The sequence below is a fragment of the Etheostoma spectabile genome, chromosome 21 (genome assembly GCF_008692095.1).
Source record: "Etheostoma spectabile isolate EspeVRDwgs_2016 chromosome 21, UIUC_Espe_1.0, whole genome shotgun sequence".
Taxonomy (NCBI): Eukaryota; Metazoa; Chordata; class Actinopteri; order Perciformes; family Percidae; genus Etheostoma; species Etheostoma spectabile.
In genome coordinates, this window is record NC_045753.1 from 20,630,494 (window position 1) to 20,658,038 (window position 27,545).

Genomic DNA, 27,545 nt, shown 5'->3' on the forward strand with positions numbered 1-27,545 from the left:
TGCATATTCTCTTTAACCTTGTCTCTGGAATATACATTCTATTGTAATAAACGTTCTTTTATCCAACCTACGGACTTGAACCCTTCTTCCTGAAAGAATCTAGAAGGGCAAGATTCCGCCCCAACAGGGGTGAGGGGTGCAGACGGGCGGTACCACTGCACCTGTAGGCACATGACAATAATCAGATGGGGGGGAGGGGGGGATAGTTCCTGCTTCCGTGAGGAGAATTGCGTCCACAAAGGGAAAAAAACAACAACAAAAAAATCAAGCCTATATAAACTTATTTGTCATGTTCATCGTGATAAATGATCTTCAGTCTATACTTTTAGAACGTTTAAGAGTCATCAATGTTTTATGAGGCTCACTATTAGCCTAGCATTTCCTTGCTCCCTGTGAGGTGGATGCATTTTTCGGCAGCGATGATCGTAAAACGACAGGAATTATCCTGCTTCAAGTATTGTTGCTGTCCGAGTGGATGCAATTGTTGGCAGGGAAGCAAAACAGTCCGGATCCAGTTAGTCCCAGTATGCATGTCTACTGTAAGAAGTTCCCTGTACATTGTAGTGCGCCATTCACTGTAGGCCTACACACATTGTATAGTCCTACAGTGTACTGTTTGGATGTGTTTGTCCAAGCCAACTTTCAAACAATCGACTCAAACGACCACCCGAGCACATAAATCAAGCCAGGTGGTTCTTGGCCGACTTCCCCCTCATTACTTATTTGTCCACGAGAGACCGCTCTCGCTCTCACAATATTCAGCCCACTTCCTCTCTTCCACCCTGAGAGCTGTAATCATTGGTCGGAATACGTTTTTTTTTTTTCTCAGTCTTTAATCCTAATGGTTTGTAAAATTGTTTAATTAAATTTCTGTACCATTGCATGACAGACTCAGACAAACAAAAGGGACATTTGTATGTTTATTTTTATTCAGAAAACATAACAGAAACATGCTGTCAAGTATAAAATCAAAGAATTATTATTCAGTCTTTAAATAACTATTTGTAATAGGCTACACCACACACACACACACACACACACACACACACACACACACACACACACACACACACACACACACACACACACACACACACACACACACACACAATAAATAAATAAATAAATAAGTTACAATAATACTGCCCTCAGAGAAATGTGTTGAGATCCAAAAAGTACTTATTTCATAAGAAAATTAAGTCCCTGGTCAATATAAAAAATATAGTGTTAGAAGGTAGGCTACATTGACAGTTATACATCTCAATTCATTTTCTTTACTTGTCCACTGAGAAATGAGGACTGACCATAGTATTTAGACTCATTCCAAAAAGATCATCCGAGTCCACATTGAAAAGTCTCTGATTGCTTGGTGGCTGTTCAGACACACTGTCCCCTGCCAAAGTATTCCTAAGTGGTAGGAATCGAGTGAAGGGGACTGTGTGTTGATCTGGGGAATGTCTTGATGCCAGAGACATAGGAAATCCATGGTGCGAGGACAGGAAACGGGTGTATCCATCTGCCAGCAGCAGTTCTCTGAAGGTGCAGTCAGCCTCCGAGTATTGCACCTGAAAGGAACAACAGATGCAAACTGTACCTTGAACAAAAGGATAGATGGAGACTTTAGGAAAATGTGTTGTCTTTGCTTGCCGTACCTGCCCCCTTAAATGGCCTCCGCTGTCCACACAGAGAAACAGAGATGATGACTTTCCCTGGATGACAATGTGGCCTGGATTGACAGATTTCAGCTCCAGCACACCTGGAAACACAGGAACATGAAAAGATGACTCTCCATTTACTGGACCTCAAACTATACAGTGTATTGGATGTTTTTGAAAGGGACATATCCTAAATTGAGCCCACATATATTGTCTGTTACTGATTTATCTCCCAAATACTCACTGTAACAAGTCTGAGTATCGCTGCCGGACACTTTCCCGTCGCCCGTCATTTGCAGATACATTGCTCTTCTGTGATTATCTGCAACAAGAAGGCCAGAAATCCGCATAATGAAGAATTTAAGGTTTTTAAGAACAGTATTATCTCATCATTATCCCCACATTTGCATTAAACATCTTCCTAAGTTACTCAAAGGAAAAGACGGATAAATACCTGTGTAGAGGTGTACCTCTCTGACCTGGTTATCAAAGGACAACAGTGGGTTGGAGTCAGTGAGATAAAATGAAAGAGAGAAAGGAAGTGGGATGATTAAGAGAAAACAAGACAGGCAGGAGAAAGAGGTGTATGGAAACAAAAACATTTGGGAAAAAAAGATTAAGGATGACAAATGAGGAATAAATAAAAAAAACAAATAGCTTGATAAAGATAAGAAATAGCTAATAAAATAAATAGGAAATCTATGGCTCTGTACAAGCGAGTTCTTTTGGATCAAATTCTACACAGGAGCAAGTTTTGTGCCTTTATAAAGGAGTTTGGAGAAGGAGGTCTTACTTCCTGAACATATGAGTCAGACATTTTAATGCTGAGAGGAAGACCTGTGTTTAAACACTATGTAAGGGCTTCTTCCTGTCACTTACAGTAAAAGTTGCCCATAAAGTCGGGTGTTTGGACACCCGGGAAGCCAGGTGGGATAAAATTCATCTGGGCCACATAGAAGATAAAACATGAGAGCATGTTTTGATTTTTTGTGTCTTACTGTTTCCATATGTAGTATGTGAAAATATATTTTATTGCTTAACTACACATAAGGACCAACTGCAATGTTGACTTATTTTCATCCTATTCCCACAATACTTTTAAAAGTAAATGCACTTATTTGTCTGATTTGAAACAAGATATGAATAAGTCAAAGTTTTTGTTGAACAATATCAATCCAGACATCAACAACTTTTTAGACTTATTTCCAATGATTTAGGACAACAAAACACCTCACTTTTGTCTCTTGATTTGTTCACACTGAGATTGCAGTAATTATGCTTTGTCATGTATGTACTGAACAGCTTACAGTAACGCCGTGCTTTTCCATTCAGTCCTCCACTTAAGAAAATATTCAAATTTCACAACTGCAAGAAGATGTAACACAAACATATTTCTGCGTCATTGGCACATAATTTATAATAAACAATTACCAGTGGAAGTGACTGGGTTTTCTGTGTTGTTTATCTTATTTTGATGTGTGTGTATTTGGGGGTTAGAATGGGGGAACCAGTGGGTGAAACTGATTTACAAGCAGAAGACAAGTGTTTATGGGACTGCAGCTGTGCGTCAGCTTGTAAACTCCCAAGTAAAGTAACACAATGCATCTTACAACTTAACTTACTCTCCACAAAGGGCATTAGGCCTACCGCTATATTTTATTTCACTGTGATACTTTAGGGGTCAGTTCATCCAAATTGATTCTGAAAGCTACATTAATACATAAAGTGTTGTTACTATCAAAGTTTAAAATGTCTTTGTTAAGCTTCAAAACTGTTAACACAGTCCCACATATATTACAAGTATTCTGGTGCAATTGTTATGTATGTATGACATGTGACAGTTACAGTACTGTAATTGAATAGAAACTGTAGCTTATTGGTGAATGATAAGAAGCCTCCGACTTGTTTCTGAAGTGAAATTTAAACTAAATGGTAGTCATGAACACTGAAAAACATTGTTTTCATCATAATTATTACGGAGTTGCATGTGTGCCTCATGCTTCACCTTCAGTATTATTAAACTGACAACAAATAAAACACATTAAAAAGCTTGTAAAACAAATAAATTCCATGTGATAAAAAAAAGTGATGGTTTTATAGATGGACCTCAGCCAGGAGATGGCGCTACCCTGTTCACGCTTCAAGTCTCAATAAGCAAATGGTCATTCATGTTTTTAGCAAGTTCCCTTGGCCTTTGGAATTAAAATAGCCCCATATCATCACTGTGATGGTAAGGTGAAGTGAGGACCCACACGCAGAGATAGGGAGGCAGACCAGAGCAGGTAACAGATTTATTTCTGGTCAGTTCCCAACAAAAAACAATCCACAAGAGAACACAAAGTCCAAGGGAAAATCAAAATCCAGAATCCAAAAAGACAGGCGCAGGCAAAAACTAATCCCAACAAGACCCCAACCCATGACACATCACATAGCCTCCCACAAAACCATGCCAAGCTGTATGGTGAAGGGTATGTGATGATATGGGGCTATTTGAATTCCAAATTAAACTTATGAGCACCACTGTAGGTATAGTATACGTAGTATGCTGGACTTTGCCCTCTTGCTACCCCATTCCTTTCCCTGCCTTGTCTCTTGGTATTTTGCAGGTCTTAGATTCTGACTGCAGAGTTTAACAGTTGACAGTTTAAGAATAAACCAAGCATCTTCTGCATTTCAATGGTTCATACTCTGATGATTGAGAGCTCCATCCTGGCCCGTTACAGCCTCTTACCTGAGATCTTCTGTCAGTGTGGAGGGGAAGCTGCAAATAACTCCTTCAGTAGTCTTTAACAGGTATGTTTTTTAATTACAGCTTTTACAATCATTATCATATTATAGTCAATTATCATCACTACTCTCCAATATAATGAATGTAAATCATAACACAATTTGTTTTTTCAAAATGTACACATACAAGTAGCATATCTTAAATGTCCATAATTTAAAACATATTTCCTTTTTCAACCTAAAATCAAATTACAGTCAGTCTTAAAACTAAATATGAAATGAACATACAGTTAAATACACACACACACATACAGTACATACTGTACATACATACATACATACATACAGTAGCAGTTATCATAAAAAAATGATACAAATAAAATACACACATTTTACAAAGTCCTGACCCAAGCCTTCCCATCTTTAGATGATTGATATCATGACGTTCACTCTAAAATGGTTGATTTTGGCATGCATATTAACACAAATGTTTAACTCTTTTTTCCCCACTTTGAACAGGATTTAGTCATAAAGCACTTTGCTAATTGTCTCATTGTCTGTCCTATTCACATTTGTGCATCTCATGTCTGTTATGGCTTAAGAACATACATTTTGTTTCCTCTGTGTACACTCATATTCTTCTTTTGAACCTCCCTCTCCCCAAACTCTACTGTATTGTTATGTTACTAGCCAGAATATGTTCTATATCATAGTATGATCACCTGAAAGGATGTGTGACGGGATATCTTTCTCTTGATCTGAACAGGAATGCAGTTTCAAATTTTAAAAACTATGAATTCAATGTGTCAATACTGCCATCTCACACTCAAAAACAGAAGATGTAGTCACAATAGGCAATGGACACTTTCTACAGGCCACTTTCTACAGAATCAAACAGTATCATGCCACAACTATGGATCAAAGTGGGGTGAGAGAGCAAGAGAGAGAGAGAGAGAGAGAGAGAGAGAGAGAGAGAGAGAGAGAGAGAGAGAGAGAGAGAGAGAGAGAGAGAGAGAGAGAGAGAGAGAGAGAGAGTAAGAGAAAGAGAAAGAGATGGATAAACAGACATTCACTCATTTTCTCATCTTTTCAGAAATCATTCACTCAGTGTCTTTGATTCTTCAACACTTTGCTCAAATGATGTTGGTCATCTTCTAGTGTCCATTTTTCCTTAGGGTTTTTTCTTCAAAATGTGTTTTTCCCCTTGGGCTAGGATAGAGGTGGGGTTCTACACAATGGAAAAAACAAACACAATCGTGAAAGCTCTTGCTGAGATGAGACATTTGATTTGGTGTTCACACAAGCTATTTTTAGCTACAGATAGAATCATCAGCGAGGTTGCTTTTTCTCACCTGGTGTGCTTATCTTTTAGCAGGAATATGTTCTCACGGAGCCTGACTCTCCTCTTGGACCTACTGGCATAGAAGAAGGGAATTAGTAATTGAAACTATGAGACAAGCAGTCCGAAATCAGTGCAGTTCCTCATACTGGAACATACAAAATAAAACTGTGTTTAGTAGATTTTCTGTTCGGATTATAAGGGAGCAAACACAGGATTCCAAAAACCACTAATGTGAAAATTGAATCAAAATCAATTAACTATGGTCTTGATTCCAAGGAGCTTCTGTAGTTCTTACTATTGTGGGGAATAGTGTTGGTATTTGCTTCTGAAAGGCCAAATATAAATATTGCTCCGCTACGTTTGGACCTGGTAAAAATTGAAATCCTGCACTGGCACTGGCTTCAACTTTAAAGAAATAATTAGACATCATGGGAAATACACGTATTTGCTTTCTCATCGTCCCTATGGTAAATATGTTAGCTTAGCTTGACACATAAACTAGAAACAGAGGTAAACAGCTACTGTAGCCTAGCTCCAATGGCAGCAAAATCTGCCTACCAACACCTCACCAAAGGTTAATTGGTGAGCTAGTACAGCTTACTGTTTCCCCATTTCCAATTTTTCTGCTAAGATATCCAGCTATAGGTGGAGTCTTCATATTTACCCTGTTAGGCAACAAAGCAAATTAGCATACTGTATGAACCAAAAGAAGTTCTATATATTAAAAAAATCATGTTTTCCATTCTTTGTGTCAACCCACTATGTCATTGGCACTTTCCTTGTATTAACACGTCTGTTTACATCTTCCTGACATGTTACTGAAAGAACCAAAACTCCATCTGTCTATTGTTTAGTGGGCATGTGAAAATATGTCAAAAAAGGTTTCCTAAATTTCCTGCATTTTCCTATATCCACACCTATAGCTATTTTATTGCTGAAAGACATAAAATAGCTCCAAATCCACGCTATCCCTTTCACAATACTCATGTTTGTATGTTGTCTTTGCTGTCAACTCTTACCAAACTATGATAACACAACCAGAACATGTTTGTGCTGATAATTTACATTTCACCATTTTTAAATTTGTAAATGCTGGATTTAGGTACTGAGTGAAACCACTATGGCAGCCTGGAAAAAAGGAAGTGAAAAACACATTGTTTGAAAAATGGTTATTGGTAGGTAAATGACCTAACCCTGTGTGGTTGGTTGATAAGTGCTAGAGTCACCACTGATTTGCACACTGGAGCGACTCATTCTCTTTTTTGTTTTGCTTTGGAACTTATGTTATTGCTATGTTACGATATCAACTTTTAAATTCATCAAATGCTTTTGACCTTGGCTTTGGAGACCCATGGCCAATCAAATAGCTGCCAAATCTCCATATTTCAATAACCACCTTAGTCACTATTTTCACCTGTGTGAAGCATAAATAAACAAATAAAATCAGCCTATACTATAGGCTGATTTTATTTTATTTGCATGTACATTTGTGTTACCATAGGCCCTATAGTAACACAAATGTACATGCAGTGTCATATTCTGTTGTGTTTCTTTATACCACATTTTACTTCAGGTATATTTGACATAATTTGTTAGCATACACGGTATCATTGGTTTAACATTTCTGCATAAATGCACATTTCTTTTTTTCTTACAAATGTTTAAACACAAAGAAACCCCTGTGTACTGCTTGATCCAGGCAGTGCGGCTTTCATGTTCATTCAACCGCTGTGAGCTGCGTCTTCTCACCTTCGCTCTGAACTTTTCTCAGGGTGACGGAGGGGGTCGAGATGGCGGAGGCACGGAAGTTGGCAGGTAACGTTTCCGAGGAGTCAGAGGTCACGCCGCGGAGGTCCTTCTCTCGGAACATCTTCCTCCAGGATGGTGACCGTGTAAATGTTTTTGTGCCGTCCTGTAGAGACAATGAATTAACACCAGTGATTAAAAATAACAGCACGGATATCTATTTCAGGGTCTTATTCATTATGCATTAGTGCGGTTTAACAAAGTAGTATTTGACAATGCAGGTTTTGTTGTGACAATATACAACAGTTGCAGTTGTTTTTAGTCCTACAAGCTGTAACTAAGCAATTAGGGCTGGCGTAAACACAGCTGAACCACTCTGGCATGCCAACAATTTGCCAGCAGTGTTGCCATAAAGGCTCTCTTTAAAAGGAAGAGAAATGTTATAGAAATAGAAATATTTCAGTCTGCTATTTTACCACTCTAGGAACTTATCCTGTAATGACACATGTTAAACAAAGGACAAAGATTGAAAGGTTTGGATGGTTACAAACCGGTTACAATCAACACATATGCTTCTCCTGGCAGGAGTGATTATTTTGATAGATTTTTTACGGACAGTCGGCTTTGTCCTACCTCATCTGGCCTCCTCTCTGTTCCCATGGAGATGAGACCATTGTACTCCTTCTCTAAGAGCTGCCTCGCCTGCGAAAGATAGACAAACATAGTTTTAGGATCATAATTAAGATAATTTTAGAGTTAAAGATTAGGATTATTTTGGCATTAGGAAAACAGAACGTGTGGCAATGAGAACAGTTGTGAGTACAAGTTAACGATAAAGGTGGTGCGCTGTGGGGTACCTGTGTGTTTTGATTGGGTATCTGGAGGAGGAGGGCCAAGTCAGTGTAGTCAAAGGTGTCATCTAGCGCCAGGAGGGCCCCGTGCACCCCGCTTTCTAAAAGGTTGTCGGCAAACTCTTTCAGGCCGATAGCCTGCACCCAACACATCACTCGCTCATTGGACCACACCATTACATCTGTGGAGGACACAAAAAGGCAGTTATCACCAGTTTACTATAAACCAGTACGTTTTGTAAATGCCCTGATATCATGTTCGAACAGAAGACAGGCCTCACCTAGGTTATGGTGTTGACTCTCATCCCTCCTCCTCTCCAGCTCCTTCCTATCATAGTTCAAGCGCTTCAAGCACATGATACCATAGTGAAGACTCACCCTGGAAGTGAGAAAGACACATAGCTCTAATTGTTATAAAAGCTGGCAGATAACGACGCCCAAAAAGAGAGTGCAAAGAAGAAGTAGAGAGATAATTTGTATGAAAGTCAGACTTTCACACCTGTGGAAACTGTCCACCATCTTCAGCTGGCCCCTCAGTTCTTTCTTGGTGAGGTGATCAAGCATTCTGGCATCCACCAGTGACTCCATGAAGTAGGAGCGGTACTGAGGCAGACCCAGGCTGGGCAGCCATTCGTTTCCCACCCACTCGTGGTTCATGTCTCCATAGGCCAGGATCTGGTGGATAGAGTTGGGGGGGGTGAGTAGAGTCAAGAAAACACCAAGTCTTCAGCTGTCTCTCCTTACTGTATACACTGCAGTGCTGTATATACACTGCGGGCCAGCAAGCAATCATGCAATGGATCCCTCAATTGTGCCAAATGAGGCATCACAGGTAACGGGAAACGTGGGAATTCAGGGATGTCCATGATTACTATAGTGAGTTTAATTAGAGTTAGACTGGAATTTTGAGTCATGATAGATTGGTGTCTCTTTCTAAAATGCATACTTTACAAAGACTTTATGAGCTGTCACTAATGACTTTATTAATTTATTGTTAATCAATATTTTACTAATTAATTATATTATATAAAGGTTTATAACTAATAATAATTAGTTAGTTGTCCCATTTGGTTTTCATTATATCTTAAACCATCTGATGAAGGACAGTTTTTCTTAGCTTCATAATTAATAGCTTACATGAGGAACACACACGTTGCCAGTTTTCATCAGTGTAAGGAAAATAAATAAATAGTTTTCAGTACTCAATAAGTTATGTTTGTGGTTAAAAACAATTTAGTCATGAATACAGAACATTGTGATGATCACTCGTATACTGCCAGAAACTCACCTGGTCCCAGCTGAACTCCTTCTGCTCCTTGTGTTTCAGGCAGAGAAGAAACGGAACAGAAAAGGGACAGAGAGTTGCAAAGAGAGGGAAAGATCACCAGGGTGTGGGGGAGTTTGTTTGTGTGTGTGTGTGTGTGTGTGTGTGTGTGTGTGTGTGTGTTATGGTGAATCAGAGTCAGGACAGAATGGAGAAGAAAAGAGGGAAGGCAAAGGGAGGAAAAGTTTTGTTAGTGCGTGAGAATTAGTTGGAAAAACACTACATCAAAACAGATTTTGAAGGAATAGTAAGGGGAAGGTGTAGCCAAACATGCCTAATCAGAGACAAAGAAAAAGGAAAAAACTCATCAATGTGAGACCTTTAGTCATATAAACAAGTCATGATGTTCCATGCCTAAATACAGAAAATACTGTCTGAGTCCATAATCTATAAACGTAAAATAAATCAATATGCTAAAATGTTGAATTCTTTTTGGATTTTATATGAAATGTAATATTCTTACTGGCTTGGTGGCAGCAGTGAGAGACTCCATCTCAGCGTGTGTCATCCAAATATTACTGGTTGACTGTAATGAGAGTAAACAAATTGCAACATCAGTCTTCATCGGTGACAGGGGTGTGTGGATTTGTTAATGTCCCAGCTGTGTGAACACGTGACTTGTGTTTAGAGTTATATCATGCTTTCTTTTTACTGAGCCTTACAGAGCGGGTGCTTGCAGGTGCAGACGGACTAGTGAGGGAGACCATTTCCTGGATGGCTAGGCGGAGTTTGAGTCGGTGTAGAGGGTTGCTGATGCCGATCTCCCTCTGGATCTCCGTGTCCGACAGATTTGCCATAATGGCGCCACTCTTCACGTTGGCACGGCACGCTGCCACATACCATGCTGGCATCCCTACCCACAGCTGGATGAACAGAGAGAAGACTGTCAAAGCCAACACTTGAATGATGATACTCGAGACAAAAATGTGTCACTCCTGTATTTGTTGCAAACAGCCTGTGGAGCCCTAACATGACCCTATTATTACTATTATTATTAAAAGTAACCCCAACCCTTAGATTTATCCTAGTAAAGACACTGTAAAGATGCATCTATCTATCTATCTATCTATCTATCTATCTATCTATCTATCTATCTATCTATCCATCTATCCATCTATCTATCCATCTATCCATCTATCCATCTATGTATAAAAACGCATTAATGATAGGGTGTCATGAGGTACCTCAAGCCATGTAACAACAGTCGGGCCATCCCATGAGGCGAAAGGCAGACCCTGACGACAGGCTTCCTCTAACAGGTCGTGTCTGGCAAGGAGAATTGAAAACAGACATTTAGCAAAGATACTTTTCAATCACTTTACCACTATCTCTTTTATAAATAGAAAATCACATTGAACTTGAGATGTTAAAATACCATGATATTTGCACCTTGCAGCAGGGTATATCTTTTAAAATGACTGGCACCAGGGAAAACAATCCCAGGTATTGTAAGTGTCATGCTCTACCAACCAGCACCTGACTACAGGAGGGTTAAAAGATGTGTGAATAATTTGAGAAGCACGTGGAAAGGTGAAGGATCTCACTTCTTTTTGCTGCGGCGGTCTTTTTCAACTGTTCCAGTCCCAAGTTTAGCCAGGCCTAACGGGTCAGCTGAACCCAGGTCATCAGAGGGTGTGGAGGCTGGAAAGGTTTAGGTTAAAATAATTACTTCATGTATTAGTGTCAGTGATGATGATTCTCTTACTCTAAACAGATATATTTGTCAGTTATTTAACAAAAGGGCGTTGGTTTCCAATCTGTTCACAGACCCAGTGAGGCAGACTCCCGCCCGGGTGCACCGATCCTCCCCTTTTCCTTTTTGCCAAAGAGACGACCAATAGACGACTTGATGCTTTTCTTTTTGCTGGCTTTGTGGAGGGAGTCCTGGCTAGCAGTGGTGGAACCGTCAGCAGAGAGACTAAAGACAGAGAAAGGAAAAACAGAAAGTGCCATCCACATGGACAATGAGCGTATATCAGGGCTAACTTGTTAGCCAAATTAAGTTCTCATGAGTAAACCCTCATAGGGAGTACCTGCGAAATTCACGGAGGTCATCGAGGCCTGCCCCGGGGTGAGTGTGTGTCATTCGGTCCAGTCGTAGGGCTCGTGGGACAGGAGGGTTGGAGTCAATCAGAGCAAGTGCTCTGCATTCTTCACCATCTTTGCTATTCTACAGGATGGAAAGAGTTGGGTGAATTTACACAGCATCTTCTTATATTATCCTCATTTAAAGCACATTTTTAGCTTAAGCTTTATCACAACTTCAACACAGTACCTGTCTGTCATTCTCCCTAGCGGGGGAATGTGGCAGGCGGGGGGTGGAATGTCCAGAACTAGGTGGTGAGGGAGACGCCAACGTGGAGGAGGTGATGGAGGGAGTCATGTAACCCCTGCCAACGCTGTCCCGTCCTCCCAGCGAGGAGGGTGGAATGGGTGGGGCATCAAGGGCCACGCTGCTGACTCTGCTCTCAATCTCTTCTGCCCTCAGCTCTGTGCTCTCCTTTTCCTCCTGAATCAGCCTGAGAGGAGATGTGAGAAAAGCACACATCTTTTTTTGAATGTAAGCTAAAATATTGGTTGCCCAAATAGCATTAGGATCTCAAATTAGTCACATAAAAGGCAAACCGAATAGACATAAAACTCACTTTATCTCTTTATTGATGGCCTCCAGTTGCTCCTGTAGCATGATGGCTAAGGTCTGTACATCTGTCTGTCCGCTGGGAGAGAGGAGCTCCGATCCAAACAGAGTCTCCCTGTCGTCCTCATCGTCAGAGCAGCCTCCCTCCCCACCCTCAAAGCCGTGACCAAGCATGGTGCCGCTGTCCCACTCTCCATACTGGAAAAAAGGAAAAACGCAGAAAAATTACAATCCTAATCACAATTGATATCGTCATTATCATCATCAGGCTTGTCTTAGTGTGAGATCAATACCTTGTTACTATCGTCTCTAGATGCCCCCCACCGGCCTCGGTGTGTGCGCCTGACCACCACCCCACTAGAGGAGTTGCTGTAGCCGGACGGTAGTGAGCCTCCACCCTGGGGGTACCGCAGTTCAGAGGAGCTCCCTGGAAGAGATCGTCGAAAAAGGGTGGAGGGAAGGGAGCTCACGCTGCCCGCCCTATGTTGAGAAAGAAATGCATAAAAATAGTTGTATCCATTTGAACACAGAATATATACAGGTCAAGTGTGTGTGTGTGTGTATATATATATATATATATATATATATATATATATATATATATTGTATATTTGTAATTTGAATACTTGTTGGCAAAAACAACACCCTCTAGGTACAGTAGGAATAAATACTTTTAAAATAGATTTTAGTGGAAGTACATTACAACTAAATAAGCGAGTAAACACAAATGTGTGCTCAGAAAGGGCTTCGTACATATAGTATCCCTTGGGAGACTTTGTTTTTATTTGGGCATTTACAAAATGTAGGACACATTTTATAAATAAATTCCCTTTAAGGTTCATTGTGCCTAACCTGGAATAAGAGGAGCCAGGCCTGCCTCTCAGTTGATCCAGCTCCAGCTGGATTCGCTCCAACTCAGCAAGGAGCTGCTCCTAAAGCACAGAGGAAACAACCCAATAAAGAAGTATTTGTTAAACATCACGTCTCTTGTTTGTTGGGATGAGTCAAATTCTCGGAAAGATTTTGATATTGAAGAATCAAAGGTCATATTCTGCAAAAACAGTGCTGTTGAAAACTGGATCATGCACAAGATGATAAATACCCTTGACCTCTCACACACAGAATATAAGAATAAACTGATAACATTGCTGAAAAAATGAATACCTTATTAGCTATAAGATCATCCTGGATTTTCTTCATATTGGACAGTTCCTCTGACAGAGCATTCTAGCAGAGCAGAAGAAGGAATATATACTTTTTCTTCTTTTCCATTATATCACAAAATATTCTGCACGACTAATTAGTCTTCTTGTTACCTTCTCCTCTAGTGCCGCCATCCTCTCTTTGAGGTGGAGCTGTAGTCTCTCATTGGACTCAGACAGAAGCTTGTCCACTGTATCTGAGAGGCGTTTGTTGTGTTCGTCGTTCATCTTCTCCCTCTGCCTCGCCTAGAATGACACAGCCATAAGAGAGGTGCTCAAGATAGAAAAAAAGTGGAGAACAAACTTCAAATTTGCTTAAAAAAGGAAATGTAGCCAAGCAGAAAAATAAGATTTTACCCTCTGAAGCTCCTGGTTCTTCTCCTCAAGTTGAGCTTCCATTTGCCGTAGTCGCTCCTCAAAGTTTCCATGCCGCTCCTCTGCCTAAATTAGAAGTAACATAATTTCCAGATGCTCCTACAAGCCTGTAGCTGATGCATTTATTTACTAAAAATAGATCCAAATACATTTTTTGTTCAAACGTGGCACAAGATTATCTGATTGTTTGATTAACCAATAAAACCTATGAAAGCATACATACAGTGTTAACGCATCATTAAATAACTCAACCTTTAAATGTAACTACCAGGACTGAATCTAAGTGGCAGGTTGTATGGTCAGTCGGGTACAACAAGTGATTGTGCCTAACTCAAAGTACCTTGTTGAGAGCAGCAACCCTTTGGGCAAGCTGGGCCTCGATCTCAGGCAGAGTCTCTGCCCTCTGTAGGGTCTGCTGCAGCTTCTGCTTGGCTTCATCTAAACGTTCCTGTAGCTGTCTGTTCTTCTCTTCACTCTGGAAAAACAGACCAAAACACACATGTACAGTACGTGTGATTGAACATCAGTTCAAAAATGAGTCTTGCACCTAATATAATTGCTAGAGCTGATGACACTCGCATACATTTTTACATTATTTTCTGACCATTGTATTCTGACTGTAGCAGGATACTGTATTATTTGAGCCATTTCTTACCTGTCTGTGCAGTGATTCCTTGCTGGCCAGCTCATTTTCCAGCTTGTCTTTGATATCATGGAGAGAAGTCGCCTCCCTCTGCGCGCTGAGGTACCTGCATTTAACACCAATATACCACCGATTAGAGCTGATGTTCTTGGCCAACATAACAAGATATTTGTGGTTGTATGCAAGGGTGTAATTTCCCCTGGCAATTGATCCATTCATTAAAATACTACCACACCATGTTCTCTTACTGTCAAACTGCCAAAATCCAGATGGAGAAGCACTGAGTTGATCAAAAGTGTTAAAATGCTCATATGAGTTGCCTTAATTAATTACTGAATGCTCACATCATTTAGGTTTTGAAAACAGACTTTACTGCCCCTTTGCAACATAGAAGCTGCCCAACCCTTCTTGGTGGACGTTGTTGGGGGTGTATGCAGCTTTTGAGGAAGCCTCAACATTCTAGTCATTACAGACTCCTCTGCATTTTAGGGTAAAAAAAATAATAAAGCTGTTTTTATTTACAGTTAATTCTTCTAAAAAGACGATCGAACAGATCATCAATATTGGATAATGCAATAAAAAAATGGTGCTGTTGTAGTAGAGATTGATATAATCCCATTATCCACATTATTATTTATTGAAATGTATTATTTAACAATATTTATTGGCTTTATATGTTCATTGCTGACACTGTAAGTAGTTAGAATTTAGAATTGTTGTATATTTTCAAAGGAAAAGAACCTTTGGGCCATTATATTTTGCATCAATTAATAAGATAATAAAATATGACTATCAAACCATTTTCTGATCTCAAATCCCTGCTTTCAAACAAACTGTGTGCCACTGTGTGTCACTTCACCCCCCCCCCCCCCCCCCCCCCCCCCCCAGACGTAATGCAAATGTTCTTACGTAAAACATCCTAAGACTGTATGAAGAGGTGTCAGGACACCTTTGCAACACATTTCTAGCCAACAGGTGAAAAATAAGTTCCTTCTGCTATGTTCTTTACAGCTGATGTCTTAAACTATTAAAGAAAAAAAAGAGTGAATCCTCACAAAAACTCAGAGTAGATTCTTCAAACACAGCAAATGTTACCTGCGTTCTAGTGTTGTAATCCTTTCCTCCATGTCCTCCCTTTGGCAAAGGGCCTAGAGGAAGCAAAAATGTGTCATGAAAAAAATGACGTGCGGTTAAGGATTTCAAGATATACATGAGATAACACTTCCTATTCCAGATTTATGTCATAACTAATGGCGAGAGAAACAGGAGGAGAACATTTGAATGTGTGAGTGGCCTGTATACAGTAAGTGGTACATTTTAATACTGTAGAAGTGTAAAATTCCTTGTGCATTTCTGTTAAACTTCCGTAGCTGCAGGAACACAATAAGCAAAACTCTGCCCCAATTGTTTAATTTCTCTTGTGTAATATCCATCTCAATACCCTTTCAAAATAATACATAATACTACTTCTCCAACATATGGCCATTGTGTTCAAATATATATGGAGTCCCGGGAATCGCAGGGAGCTCAGGGTCTTGGCTGAAAAGAGACAGCTTGGCCCTACAGACCTCTTTCACTTCCCTTTGGAGCTTCTGATTGGCCTCCTCCGACTTCGTCACCTCCCTCCTGGCGGCCGCAAGCTGTTCCTCTATTTCCCCAACCTGAGGTGACGCCACAAAGGGACACAAGATGACACAGATTGAACCTACGTGAGTCAGCGTTAACTGCTACAAAACCAAGTGTAAGTAGACACGACAAGTGACTCATTACAAATGTCTGTATGCTGAGAGTCTGACGCATTAAACACAACACGCAGTAAACTACAGACAGAGTTTGCTTCTCTTCAGTTTTCTCTTAAATCCTTTCATCCTGGAACTAGACTGCCCAACATTTTGTAAGTTAGGCATCTTCACCTAAATGCTTATACTAAGGCCCATTACACACGTCTGACAGTGTTTGGATAGTGGTACATAAAGTATGTGTATGATAAAAATTTGAATGTCGTTTTATTGTACACTATGCAGTATAATTATGGCTTTTCAAAGCAGCTGCAATAGTCTAACTGGCCACAAGAGGGAAGAGGGAGACCAGTGGATGTACCGAGCATAGATCCCCTCCCTCTTAGGATATACTGTTGGTAACCTTTGGCTCTTCTTACTGGAGTACACTAATGGAATTTATTATGAAAGCCAGTGTTTATTACATAAACTTGATAAAACAAATGCAGTTAAAGTACAGAGACGCTTATTGACTTGATTTAGTCTTCAGCCAGCAGCCAGTTAGTTAAGCTTAGCATGATTGGGTTTAATGTTTATTAACTGGAACATTTCAGCTTGAATTTCAAATTTAACCATAATACTGCATGCACACACTGAAATATCCACTTAAATAATTGAAAATGTCCCCACTTTGTACAAATGTCATATTTGTCCTCACCATGGCAGATAAACAGAAACACACACTTACTTGCCGGCACATGAGGGCCAGCCTCTCCCTCAGCTGGGAGAGTTCAGCTCTCTGCCGCTCTATCTCTACTTCTCGCTGCCTCTCCAGCTCGCTATCTTCCAGGCCAGTGGAGGGACCATTGGGTAGTCGCTGGAATAATGGCAATATAGAAAAACAACATGAGAGTGATGACGAAAAATGACCAGCTGATCAAGTGAGGTCGTAGCTAAAATAAATTACATGTCGATGCGGTAAGACCTAGAGTTAAAATCACACTGACACACCATGGTACCCAAACATCTACTTTTCTACAGACTTTCTGGACGCTAACACATACACAAAAACAACTGGAACCAACATGCATAAAACCCTCCCTTACATCTTTCCCGCCGTCCACCCCTTGTTGACGTCTTTTAATTTGGTCTCTTAAAGAGATTACCTGGAAAGGGGGAGACAAAATGGATAGACAATACAAATAAATGTTATTTGAACGCACTGAGCTAAATCATCGTAAAGACACACAAAATCATTCGCATTGGACTTTACCTCTTGAGAAGATGCTGCAAGTTGGTCTTCTAACACAGACACCCTCTCGAGGGCCACACGGAGCCTCTCTCGAACCTGTGGGGTATACAATGACCAATCATCATGGGGTTTACAAGTTAGGATTCAAGCTGCGTTTGTATTGCTTAAAATGTTTTGGTCTTTTACTTTCCTAAAGTAACCACATCTTGACCTTTCTGATAAGCTTGATAGTAGGAGCAAGTTACGAGGCGATAGAGCCAAACCAAACAGATCATAAGAGGCCAAAAAAAGGACATAACTCCAGAATTTTTTGACAAAAGGTACGTTGTGCACTGCATTGCCATTCAAGACCCCACACCAGTGGCAACTTTTTCAGTAAAAGTGAAAAAATCATTTATCAAGAAACTTACTCCTACTGGCAGTGAAGTGTGGGAGGAACATTTTAGAGCAGCACATGATCATATGAATGCTCAGAGAAGGAATAGCAAGTGGATTTACACTTTATAAGAAAGCAACAGCTGCATCGTGTGAGCTAAAATTATCCTAATCTGATTTATACTATTATTTCTTTATACAATATATTATTATGTCACCGTAACTAATGTTAAACAAGTAACTCTAAGTATCAAATAGATTTAGTTAACTAAAAAGTACAACATTTAAAATATATTAAATGTAATGGTGTAGAAGTAGGCTATAAAGAAGCATAAAGTGAGTAAGTAAGTAAGTAAATAGGTTATTAGGTAAACAAGGCTATGTCTAAATTGAACTTAAGTGGCCTACAGCACTTGAGTAAATGCACAAATGCATAGTCTAGCCCCGCTAATACACTAACAGGCTAAAGACTCATTTGGAACTCTCTTAAATTTAATAATATTTCTAAGTCAAAATAAATTGTACCAATAGTTTTTTCTTAACATTAGCAACATTAGCATACAGTTAACATTTGTTTTTGGTCACCTGATGAATGTAAGTCCAATATTTACTCTCCTTTTGGCTCTCTTTTTATCTTTACCAAGTCTTTAGGGAAATATCTGGCTCTTTAGCTGTTCAATGCTCCACTATGTTCCCCAGCTAACTCTTTTTACTTTCAGCAGTTTGAAAAATTGCAGGCCCGATTTACAATGCAAAAGACAACAGTTTGACCCACCTTCTCATCCAAAGCCTTGTGATGCTCAAACAGAGACTTGAGGGCCTTAAGGACCTCCACCTCACTGGAGACCCCCGCTGGGGACTGAGCTTGTCTTTTCACCACCGTCATCCTAAGACTGCGCTCATGGCGAGACACCAGGCACTCGAGGTGTTCCAGCAACAACTAAAGTGTGAGTGAGTGGATTGAAGGGGAAAGAGACGGGGAGGTGGCAGAAGAATGCAAAGAGGTGAACGGAGAGAAGTAAGCAAGGGAGTTTGACGTACAGGGACAGAGACATGGAAGGTTCAGAGAAGATGCAGAGGAGTGAAGGGTTTTAAGAGAGACAATGAGATGGAATTGGGTGGAGAGAAGAGCACCAGGTAGCAGAAAGGAAGGAGTGAGTGGGAGAGATAAGGAGCAGATACAGACCCAAAAGGAGTTATAAAGAGAAAATGTGGAGGAGAAAGAGGAAGAGAAGGAGGAAAATGACCCAGAAGCAAATGAAACAGTGTCACACCCACAATGGGTGAGGAAGATAACACAGAGGCTGTTACAGTGCTAATAAGCAAAATGGCCGCTAAACATCTTACACGTGTGTTGTTTCTCTCCGCCTTGAGCTCAGCAATCTCCTCCTCCCTCTCCAGAAGCTGCTCCCGGCAAACGTTCAGGTCTTTAGTCAACACAGCAAACTCCTGTGGAACAACAAGCTGTTTTCAGGGGCGAAGAAAACACACTGTTTAAATGTATGGTTTTAATAGTTGAATGGAAATGGTCTCTGTTCAGCCGCTTGAGCCGCGATAAGAGTTTAAAGGAACTAATAATAATTCAAGCCTGACAAATCTAGCGACTCTGAAAATGAAATAGAGTTGGCTGCTCGCAGCACATATAACTGGACACATAGCACTAAAAATATGCATAACCAAAGTCCTCCAGAAACACATTTTGGAACACCTGAGACCAGGAATGTAGCGAGATTTACATGATGTAAACCTCAACAATCCCGTAAATCACTGACACAGTTCCTACCACCACTCTCTTTCTCTCGCTTATTCTCCTCTGTGAACTTGCATTTATGGATGGATTACATCACACTGTTACACAATGGCTCTGCACTGGGATGCACAAGAGAGACCCCCAAATACACAGCGTCGCTAGTCATTTACAACACCGCTGGGAATACATTTGCAACTCCTGTACAACGCTTAAAACGCAAAGTGCAAACAGGAGAGCGTGTCTTACAGGATTTTCCTAAACAAACAGCAACCATGGGCAGTGATTTCTTTATGTCTCCATAAAACACCTTCAAAACCTTCAGCTTATAATTGCTGTTCATCAGAGAGAGAACAATTATGAACAGATGTTTACAGACAGGATTACCTGCTTTATGATTGAAAAACAGTTGAAAGTAGACACATTGAATGGATATGTGTTTGCATGAAGGATGGAGGAGAGAAAAAAGACAGCAAAAGGTCTACAGATGGTGACACAGTGGGTCCATTGGCTCTTGTTTGGATAGGGGTCAGCTTCTCGGTTGGCTTACCTTGTTTACTTATTGTTTCTTTTCTATTTCATCTCAATCTACCTATAGGCCTCTATTATTTTCAATGAATCGGCACCCCTGCTTTATAATGTACAAAGAAACTGAGATATATAAATCAGAAAGACAAATTTCCAATGCGTTGACCGCTATGTGTTATCTGCAAATTGATAACGCTTCACAAGTTTTGTAAACAATATCATAAACACCTGAACATTCAACTGCAGTTCAGTAAGGTAGCTATTCAACAAATACTAACATTGTAGAGTTTATAATGTTTAATTGTTTGTTGAAATAGCATCTGGGAGATGCATAGGGTTGCAAATAATGATTATAATGTCAAACGTTAGTCAATGTCATAAAGTCTAAGTTAACGGCTTCAAATGACTTGCTTTGTTGGACCCAACACTCCAAAAGCACAACAATATTTTAACAACAATATCTTTCTTTCTACTATATTTTACTATTATTTACTATCGCATAAGACAAAGAAATGCAGCAAATACTCACAACTCAAAAGCTAGAACTGTGGAATGTGTTGCGTTTTTGCTTGAAAATAGCTTAAATAATAGTTGCTGACTATTTTTCTTTCGATAATCTTGTTGATTTTAGCTCCAGATGTGATAATGAAATGTTAGACGTGGTGTTGTTTTGTCATTGTCTTGTAAATTTGTACCAAATATTTTAGGAAGAAATTGGAGCGCAACATACTAAATTGTACTGTACTTGATTTCATAGGTTTTTTCAAGAGTGTATCCACTTCTTGTAACAAGAAAACAACACGTGGAAATGTTATGATATTGAAAGTAGCTCTGCTGACTCAACATGCTCCATGTTCAGTGCAAGCTTGGAATTATCTAGTCATTATCAGTCTCCTTTCACATTTTAATCAAAATTAGATCTCAGTAAAAAATACATTTCTGACTTGAAATAATGACAATGTCTCTTGATATTGTATTAATGCAGGATCAGTCGAGTCTGAGATGACATTTATCAAAAAGCGCAACATGTGCACAAGGAATCTGAGTGAACTGCATTCAGTCAATTTGTGCTGACACATTTCAAACATTTTAGAAGCTGACGAAAACACAAAGGGACCTCACATATAGCGCTGACGAGACAGTAAAATGTGACAGCAAACTATACATACTGTAAACACAGTTTGCACAAACAGAGTTTGGAATGTGTCCTAGCAAAAGAGGAGAAAGCTGGTTATGTTATAAATGTAGCATCAAATCTTCAATTTCCAGTTACTGTTAATAAGCAATTTCAGAAAACTAAAGAGTATTCCAAGAAAATCAAGTATTCGTTTAACTTAAACTGAATCTATTAATATATTAGCTTCCAGCATCATTAATCATCCACTAGCTACATGGCCAATAAAATAAAACCTGATTACACATAAGAGGAAAATTGCGGATGCAACTAAGACAAAACATCCAGAAGATGATAGGAACATGAACCCTCTGCATTACTTGGAACAACATTAGTAAGGAAAACTCTAAAAATGCAGAGGGGGAAGTATTTAACATCCACTTTCTCTGCATGAATTGTCACTGCAAAGGATTACTGTCTCAAGCTCGCTTCACCATGAAAAACACGCTCGTCCTTAACTAGACACTGATATCACAGAGGATGAACAATGTTACCTCACACGGAGGAGTGTTCAACGTACTTCTATCAGCCAAAATACAGACTTCCACTTTCAAACAAGGCTGATTACTCCATACACATATGCACAGATTGTAAATGCACACGGTTGTACCTGTGGCAGAGCGATCGACAGCTGCCTCTGAAGTGACTCCTTTTCGTGGCCGAGTTCGCGGAGGCGGAGCTGAGCCGTTCCCAGGCAATCCTGTGTCTCCCTCAGGTTCTCCAGCAGCCTCTCCCTCTCAGTCAGCATGTTGACCATCAACGACTCCAGGTTCCCTGTGCTGCCTCCTTCGTCTCCACCGCTTCTGGCCTCCCTCCCACCGAAGCCTGCTCCTCCGATCACACCCCCGGTCCCGCCGACTCCGGCCCCGGCAGGGGAGGCAGGGCCCCCACCAGTCCCACTTCGCCCATCCTCAGAAATGGTGGGCATCACCTCGCACATCATCATGAGATTGTGGCGTGTGTGTCAAGTTTATAAAGAAAACTAAATGGAGATTGTGCATGCAAAATGTCTGTCTTTGCCTTTTTATAAGATTGTACTAAATGTTGGATGTACAAAATATAAATCTTTACATCTTCACTTTTCCAAAAATATCATTCCTTTGGTCTGCATATGTTTCTCTGTTTATTGCCTTTATGTTTTTTCTCCAACGCTCTGTACGTCTTTGCTCACTTGTCTTCCCATAAAGTCCCAACCTGCATGGTATGTGATCAGAATGCTTATGTGTTCTTGTGTTGTGCAAGAGGAAGGAGTATCTACGGGTAAGCCGTTCTGTGGGTGGCTGGGATTGGCGGAGGGTGAGGAAGGGAAGGGGTTATGGGGAAATAAGGGATAAAAGAGGGCCGATGCTCCTAAATTGTGTCCACGAGGCAGAGCTCCTCACAGCACCGGGGGTAAGAGCTGAAAAAAAGATCAGGCATGGCATTAGATCCCCCTTAATAAACTTCACTATAACAAATGAGAAATGACATTATTAAATAAGATAAAAATATTTGAGTAACATAGAGAGAGAAAAATTAAACTATTACAGTTCAATGTATATGCTGCATGACATTCTGTGTTAAAGAAATAGTTTGGCATTTTGGCCAATACACTTTCACTTTACAATTTGGTTTCTTGCTGAGAGTTAGCAAGAAGATCAATATTACTTTTGTGTCTGTCCGTTAAATATAAGACCAAAGGTAAACAAAATTTGCCGACCATCACCTGTTTAATCCATTTTTTTCCCTGTTTTGATGCTAAAATAATCTAATCCACAGCTGGCTGTAACTTTACCGTATGTTTAACAGACAGATATGAAAGTAGTATTGAACTTCTCATCTAATTTATAGCGAGAAAGTGAAAAAGCATACTTCCCAAAATGATAAGCTGTTGCTTTAAGGAATCAGTCACTGTGATCTCGGTCAGATTCAAGTGACTTTAGCACCACTGAAAAAGTTAAAATACTAATCTTAATAATTAATGCAGGATAATATTTAAAAAAAATTCTCATTCTCAGTTTTTTCTAACAAATTAAGGTTCTGACTGTGATTCAAATATGTTGTAAGATTCCTCAGATTAGTTTTGTTGTAAATTGTATGCATACTCTAACTTGATAAGGCCTCTATCTCATGCTGCAAACTGTGGGCCAAAATTATATGGATTAGGCAATCAGCATTAATAAAGTGCATCATGTCCCTCTCTTCTTTCCTACCTTATTCTTTAATGTCTAGCCTTCAATAAGCGGGGCCTTGCACTAGCCTTTATACTTTTAAGTGGTTTGGACTGATTTAGTGCCCCATACAGGCTTCTGTACGTCAGTGAGACTGGCCAGTGCAATACAAAATGTCTTTGTCCTACCAAAATTATTCATTTTGTGAATCAAACATAGTTAGCACATAGGCCTTTTTAGCAGTGAAAACAAGTCTTGCCAGTGGTCTTATTATTAATATATGGACGAACAGAACCAAAATGGGGACTGCTTGCTGGTAACTGGAGGCTTGATACAGCTCGAAATTAGCTCCTCATGCTGGTGAGCTGGCTAGAGGACTTGGCAAGCTCATTGTATGTCCCACTAAAAAAACGTCCTTCCTTCCCCGCTCCCCTAATGGATAATCACTGATGCAAGAATGAACTGGCATTGACTGGATTTCCTTAAAATATAGTTAAAGAGTTCCGATTTAAGAAATGCTTCCAACTGCTCTGCCACACTAAAGGCTCTGCCACACTGTAGATCCATACAGTATTAAAGCGTGTCATCATAACACTGTACTGCATCATCATATGTGAGAGTTTAACCCAGAAGCAGCATTCAAATTAACAATAACCTGCTAATATTTGGCCTACTTTTACAAAGACCAAAGATACTTATCAGGATCTATAACTTTTTATATGGAAAAATACATTTTTGGAGGGACATATTTGGCGATGGCACCACTGCCCTGAATAGATGACTCTAAACGTGCCACTTTTTTGACAAATTAAAAATGTTTTGATCAAATTATGCCAAGTACCCCTGATGCTTGATCAGGCTTTTTACCAAGGGTTGTTGTTGTAGAGCGAAGACTACAACAGCTTCTGACCACTACTTTGTTATCCAAACTACCCAAAATATCCTCCTGAAATGAATTTGAGATGGACCTTGAAACACCTGAAATACCTCTCCTGCCAAAGTACAGGGTGGCCCGCAAGAAAAACTCATCTTGGGATAATTACTCATCCAGCAGCTCTTCATTAACTCAGCAGGGGCAACAGAAAACAAGGTAATGTGATTACAGCAGACTGTTGTACAGTAATAGTTCACTATATTCTGTGCTGGAAAAACAGAAGCATTTGTTGTGTCCTGATTCAGTACAGGCAAAACATAACTTGGCAGCCTGCAGTTTTGACTGAAGTGTCAGCTGTGAGGTTACTAGACCTGATGCATCAAAATGACGCTAGTTATCATGCCATAACATTGCAGCTTCATGAGCATTATTGAGAACTTTCCTCCTCATTCTTCCTGCCATAGACATTTGTGAAATGAGAGAGGCAGCTTGAAAACAATGGGCAGGTGATAACATGGTTCTATAATGAGCTACTGTACGGCTACATTATCAAGTGGCTGCATTAGATCCATTGGTGTAATGGGTGCTTGTGTCACTGTGACCACATTAGATTGATCAAGTGTGTGTGTGTGTGTCCACACATGTAGGTGTTTTCATATTATGATTGCCTTAATCATCACCATCATCACCCTCACCATCCTACACAGGCACACTAAATCCTGCTTACATAGCTGCCTACCTTGGAGAAGAGAGACTGTCTTTGCAGTATTTGGTTGCTACATAACCAATTAGGACAAGGCCCCCAATTAGGCTGAGTATCATGTTACTAAATATTCTCTGCCTCCGAAAAATGGGCAAAGGGAAAATGCCATAGCCTTGTGTTTGCTTGTAAGAGAGAGAGATCAGACACTGGGGTGGGGAGATGGGTTTGCAGGCTCCCAGAACCGCCGACAATTAGAAATAAAGAGGGTCTCCGCGGTCGTTTTTTACATCCTGTTACACGTTAAAGCACCTTCCCAGCGTAATAATGCACCCATACTGGATGCATACTTTACATATCAATAAAAAGCAGAGCACATTGCGACCCCCCGCCATGGAATCGATAAGTGATTGTCGGCAACTGGGCAGAGGGCATGAAAACACCAGGATCGGGATTAACGCGCTTTTATTTGCGCTGGCATCCACACTGCACACTGGGCTGATGGGGAAATGACGAGGCTCTCCAGATGGCAGGTCTGTGCTGTGGCTACCTCCATTTCTGTATGTATGGAGGAAAGACCATTCGATGCTATGCGCACGAGCGCGCAAGAGCACGCACGCGCACATATCTACATTCTTCTAGTGAAAAAGCTTAGTAGGCTAGTGGATCTCTAATTGGCTCTTCGTGTGTTAAAATGCATTCCAGCGAAGGGGAGGAAGAGGAATCTCTTCTTTAGAGATCGACAGGGACTGTGGAAAGCATCACGTCAGGAGGATGGCAAAAAAAAAGCACATCGCACATTTTCAGCAATGGGGCCTGCCCTCTCCAGACATTATAGACTTATAAGCAAGTCCATACACCCAGTGACAGCACTGAGACGAGCTAGGAGGGTTGACTACAAAGCTCCCAACGGCAAAGCGCTTATAGCCATGATTAACAAGCAACACATAGTAGGCCAATATACAGTGGTATCGTATTTCTCTCTCTCTCTCTCTCTCTCTCTCTCTCTCCTTCTCTCTCTCTCTCTCTCCTTCTCTCTCTCTCAAGTAGCTAACCACCTCACCTAGCTGTATGCAAACGGGAGCGAGCAAGCGCGCCCTAAATAAATCGTGCGGGGTGCTGCCAACACACCTGTCAATCCCTGACACTGACATAGGCGCCGAGCGTTGCATAGTCTCTCTAATATTTGCCGCTATTCAAATAGTACCCCCTCCCTCCCCTTTCTCTCTCTCACACACACACACACACACACACACACACAAACACACACAGAGGCTATACCCCCCCCCCCCCCCCCCCCCCCCCCCCCCAATCCTTCACAACACAATGTTAGGTATCACACACACGCATTTATCATTACATTAGTGCATGCATATTTCTCTTCCGCGTCTTCCGATGGATATTCTTCTCCCTCATAATGGAAACTGGGTTGCAATGGGGCGGTGTGAAGTTGCATCCTTACCACAGTCATCGCTGGGAGCCTGTAGTGTCCATGTTTGATGTTAAATATTCCTTAGGTCCATCCCCGCGGATCGTGCATCGGTGTCCGTGCCCCTCATCCAAAACCGAAGTAAAGCTTTCTGTAGCTATGTGTTTTTTTTCTTTCTCTCTTTTTCCACATGTAAACGGCGAGGAGGGGGCACGCGGAGAGAGACGATACGCCACCTTACCACTGACTCCCCCTCTGTCGGATTGGAAGGTAATGGGTCTTAAAGAAACATTCTCTCAGCATTCTCCGCATCTCTGTGATTTACGCGCGCGCCACGCACTCACGCGCACTCGCAGGCCAATCAAACACCTGATTATTTATACAGCGTGTTTGCATATTAGAGACAAACTAACTGACAGACATTTTACCTGCAGCTAGTCGATGTTGCATTCAAATTCAAATTGTTTTGTACATCATAAAGCAGTGTTTCTGCAGTGTATTCCTGCAAAACAAAGCTTGTAGGCCCAACTTCAGACCATGAGAAAAACCTCATGTGGGAATTAGTATCGATTATTCTGATTCATTCTGTACACAAATATGTTAATAATGAAACTTAATCAGGATTTCTTTTATGGGAGTTGTTCCCATAAATCACAGTTTTTGGGGGTCATATTTTCCCAATTCTACAGCATGCAGTTCGAGATATGAATACTGTACGTTATAAAATGACACAAGCTTCTTAAAATGTAATCATGTATGCCTTAACTGTCTGTAGTGCAGGACATGCATACCAGTAAAATTCTATCATTGCAGAATTATGTTTAAAGTGAATGTTGTAAATCTCAGTGCCAACTTGTAGCTTTTAAATGCATTTGTAGAACATGGATCCTGAATTAATATGTTAAGAGTGATGTTTCATTTGTAAACAGATAAGCAGATCTGTGTGTGTGTGTGTGTAAGTGTGATTATGTGTGTGTGTAGCCCAGTAAACATAAGGTGGTGCTGTCTTTAAGAGAGAGAGAGCCTGGGAAGGGGTGATGTAATGTGTTCTCAGACAATGATGTCATCGACTGAGACACAGCAAGGATTTAAAGT

The 27,545-nt window shown here is 40.5% G+C and overlaps 3 protein-coding genes across 7 annotated transcripts in view; 1 reads left to right on the forward strand and 2 right to left on the reverse strand.

Annotated features, from left to right (window-relative positions):
* LOC116671249 (potassium voltage-gated channel subfamily A member 7) overlaps positions 1–4,407 on the forward strand; it is an 11,942-nt gene extending 7,535 nt beyond the window's left edge. Inside the window, exon 4 of the mRNA XM_032502353.1 lies at positions 4,262–4,407. Coding sequence (XP_032358244.1) covers positions 4,262–4,268 — 7 coding nt within the window. The 3' untranslated portion in view covers positions 4,269–4,407. The remainder of the gene's footprint in view (positions 1–4,261) is intronic.
* fgf21 (fibroblast growth factor 21) lies at positions 1,239–2,314 on the reverse strand. Of its 2 annotated transcripts, XM_032502369.1 has the most exons (4): positions 2,110–2,307; positions 1,900–1,977; positions 1,653–1,756; positions 1,239–1,565 (listed from the first exon to the last, which is right to left on the reverse strand). In XM_032502369.1, the coding sequence occupies exons 1-4, from the start codon at positions 2,255–2,257 to the stop codon at positions 1,275–1,277; spliced, it is 621 nt and encodes a 206-aa protein (XP_032358260.1). In that variant the 5' UTR covers positions 2,258–2,307; the 3' UTR covers positions 1,239–1,274. The 2 variants fall into 2 exon arrangements, with proteins under 2 accessions (XP_032358260.1, XP_032358259.1); XM_032502368.1 differs by having other exon boundaries at positions 1,239–1,756; positions 2,110–2,314.
* A 1,161-nt stretch (positions 4,408–5,568) lies between the features above and the next one.
* On the reverse strand, positions 5,569–26,760 carry LOC116671247 (liprin-alpha-3). 4 transcript variants are annotated; one of them, XM_032502338.1, is made up of 32 exons: positions 26,484–26,758; positions 21,908–22,696; positions 19,196–19,297; positions 18,624–18,788; positions 17,495–17,569; positions 17,328–17,387; positions 16,970–17,098; positions 16,072–16,164; positions 15,599–15,651; positions 14,516–14,609; positions 14,201–14,335; positions 13,843–13,926; positions 13,600–13,731; positions 13,448–13,510; positions 13,136–13,215; positions 12,577–12,763; positions 12,291–12,481; positions 11,921–12,164; positions 11,679–11,815; positions 11,415–11,563; positions 11,190–11,286; positions 10,830–10,911; positions 10,308–10,508; positions 10,109–10,171; positions 9,610–9,636; positions 8,821–8,996; positions 8,603–8,700; positions 8,328–8,503; positions 8,104–8,172; positions 7,474–7,636; positions 5,735–5,797; positions 5,569–5,610 (listed from the first exon to the last, which is right to left on the reverse strand). In XM_032502338.1, exons 2-31 carry the CDS (start codon positions 22,241–22,243, stop codon positions 5,751–5,753), a joined length of 3,708 nt encoding a protein of 1,235 aa, XP_032358229.1. In that variant the 5' UTR covers positions 22,244–22,696; positions 26,484–26,758; the 3' UTR covers positions 5,569–5,610; positions 5,735–5,750. The 4 variants fall into 4 exon arrangements, with proteins under 4 accessions (XP_032358229.1, XP_032358230.1, XP_032358231.1 ...); XM_032502339.1 differs by having other exon boundaries at positions 5,735–5,794; positions 26,484–26,757; XM_032502340.1 differs by lacking the exon at positions 17,328–17,387.
* Between the last annotated feature and the right edge of the window lie 785 nt (positions 26,761–27,545).

Excerpts from the sequence above, each read along its gene's own strand:
- fgf21 (XM_032502368.1), bottom strand. The coding sequence starts at position 2,257 with ATGTTTTTGTTTCCATACACCTCTTTCTCCTGCCTGTCTTGTTTTCTC. Across the intron at positions 1,978-2,109 it reads AGAGGTACACCTCTACACAG|ATAATCACAGAAGAGCAATG; the intron begins GTATTTATCCGT and ends TTCTTGTTGCAG. Across the intron at positions 1,757-1,899 it reads CGATACTCAGACTTGTTACA|GTGTGCTGGAGCTGAAATCT; the intron begins GTGAGTATTTGG and ends CTGTGTTTCCAG.
- LOC116671247 (XM_032502338.1), bottom strand. The coding sequence starts at position 22,243 with ATGATGATGTGCGAGGTGATGCCCACCATTTCTGAGGATGGGCGAAGT. Across the intron at positions 16,165-16,969 it reads TGGCCCTCATGTGCCGGCAA|GTTGGGGAAATAGAGGAACA; the intron begins GTAAGTGTGTGT and ends GCGTCACCTCAG. Across the intron at positions 8,997-9,609 it reads AGGAGTTCAGCTGGGACCAG|ATCCTGGCCTATGGAGACAT; the intron begins GTGAGTTTCTGG and ends TCTATCCACCAG.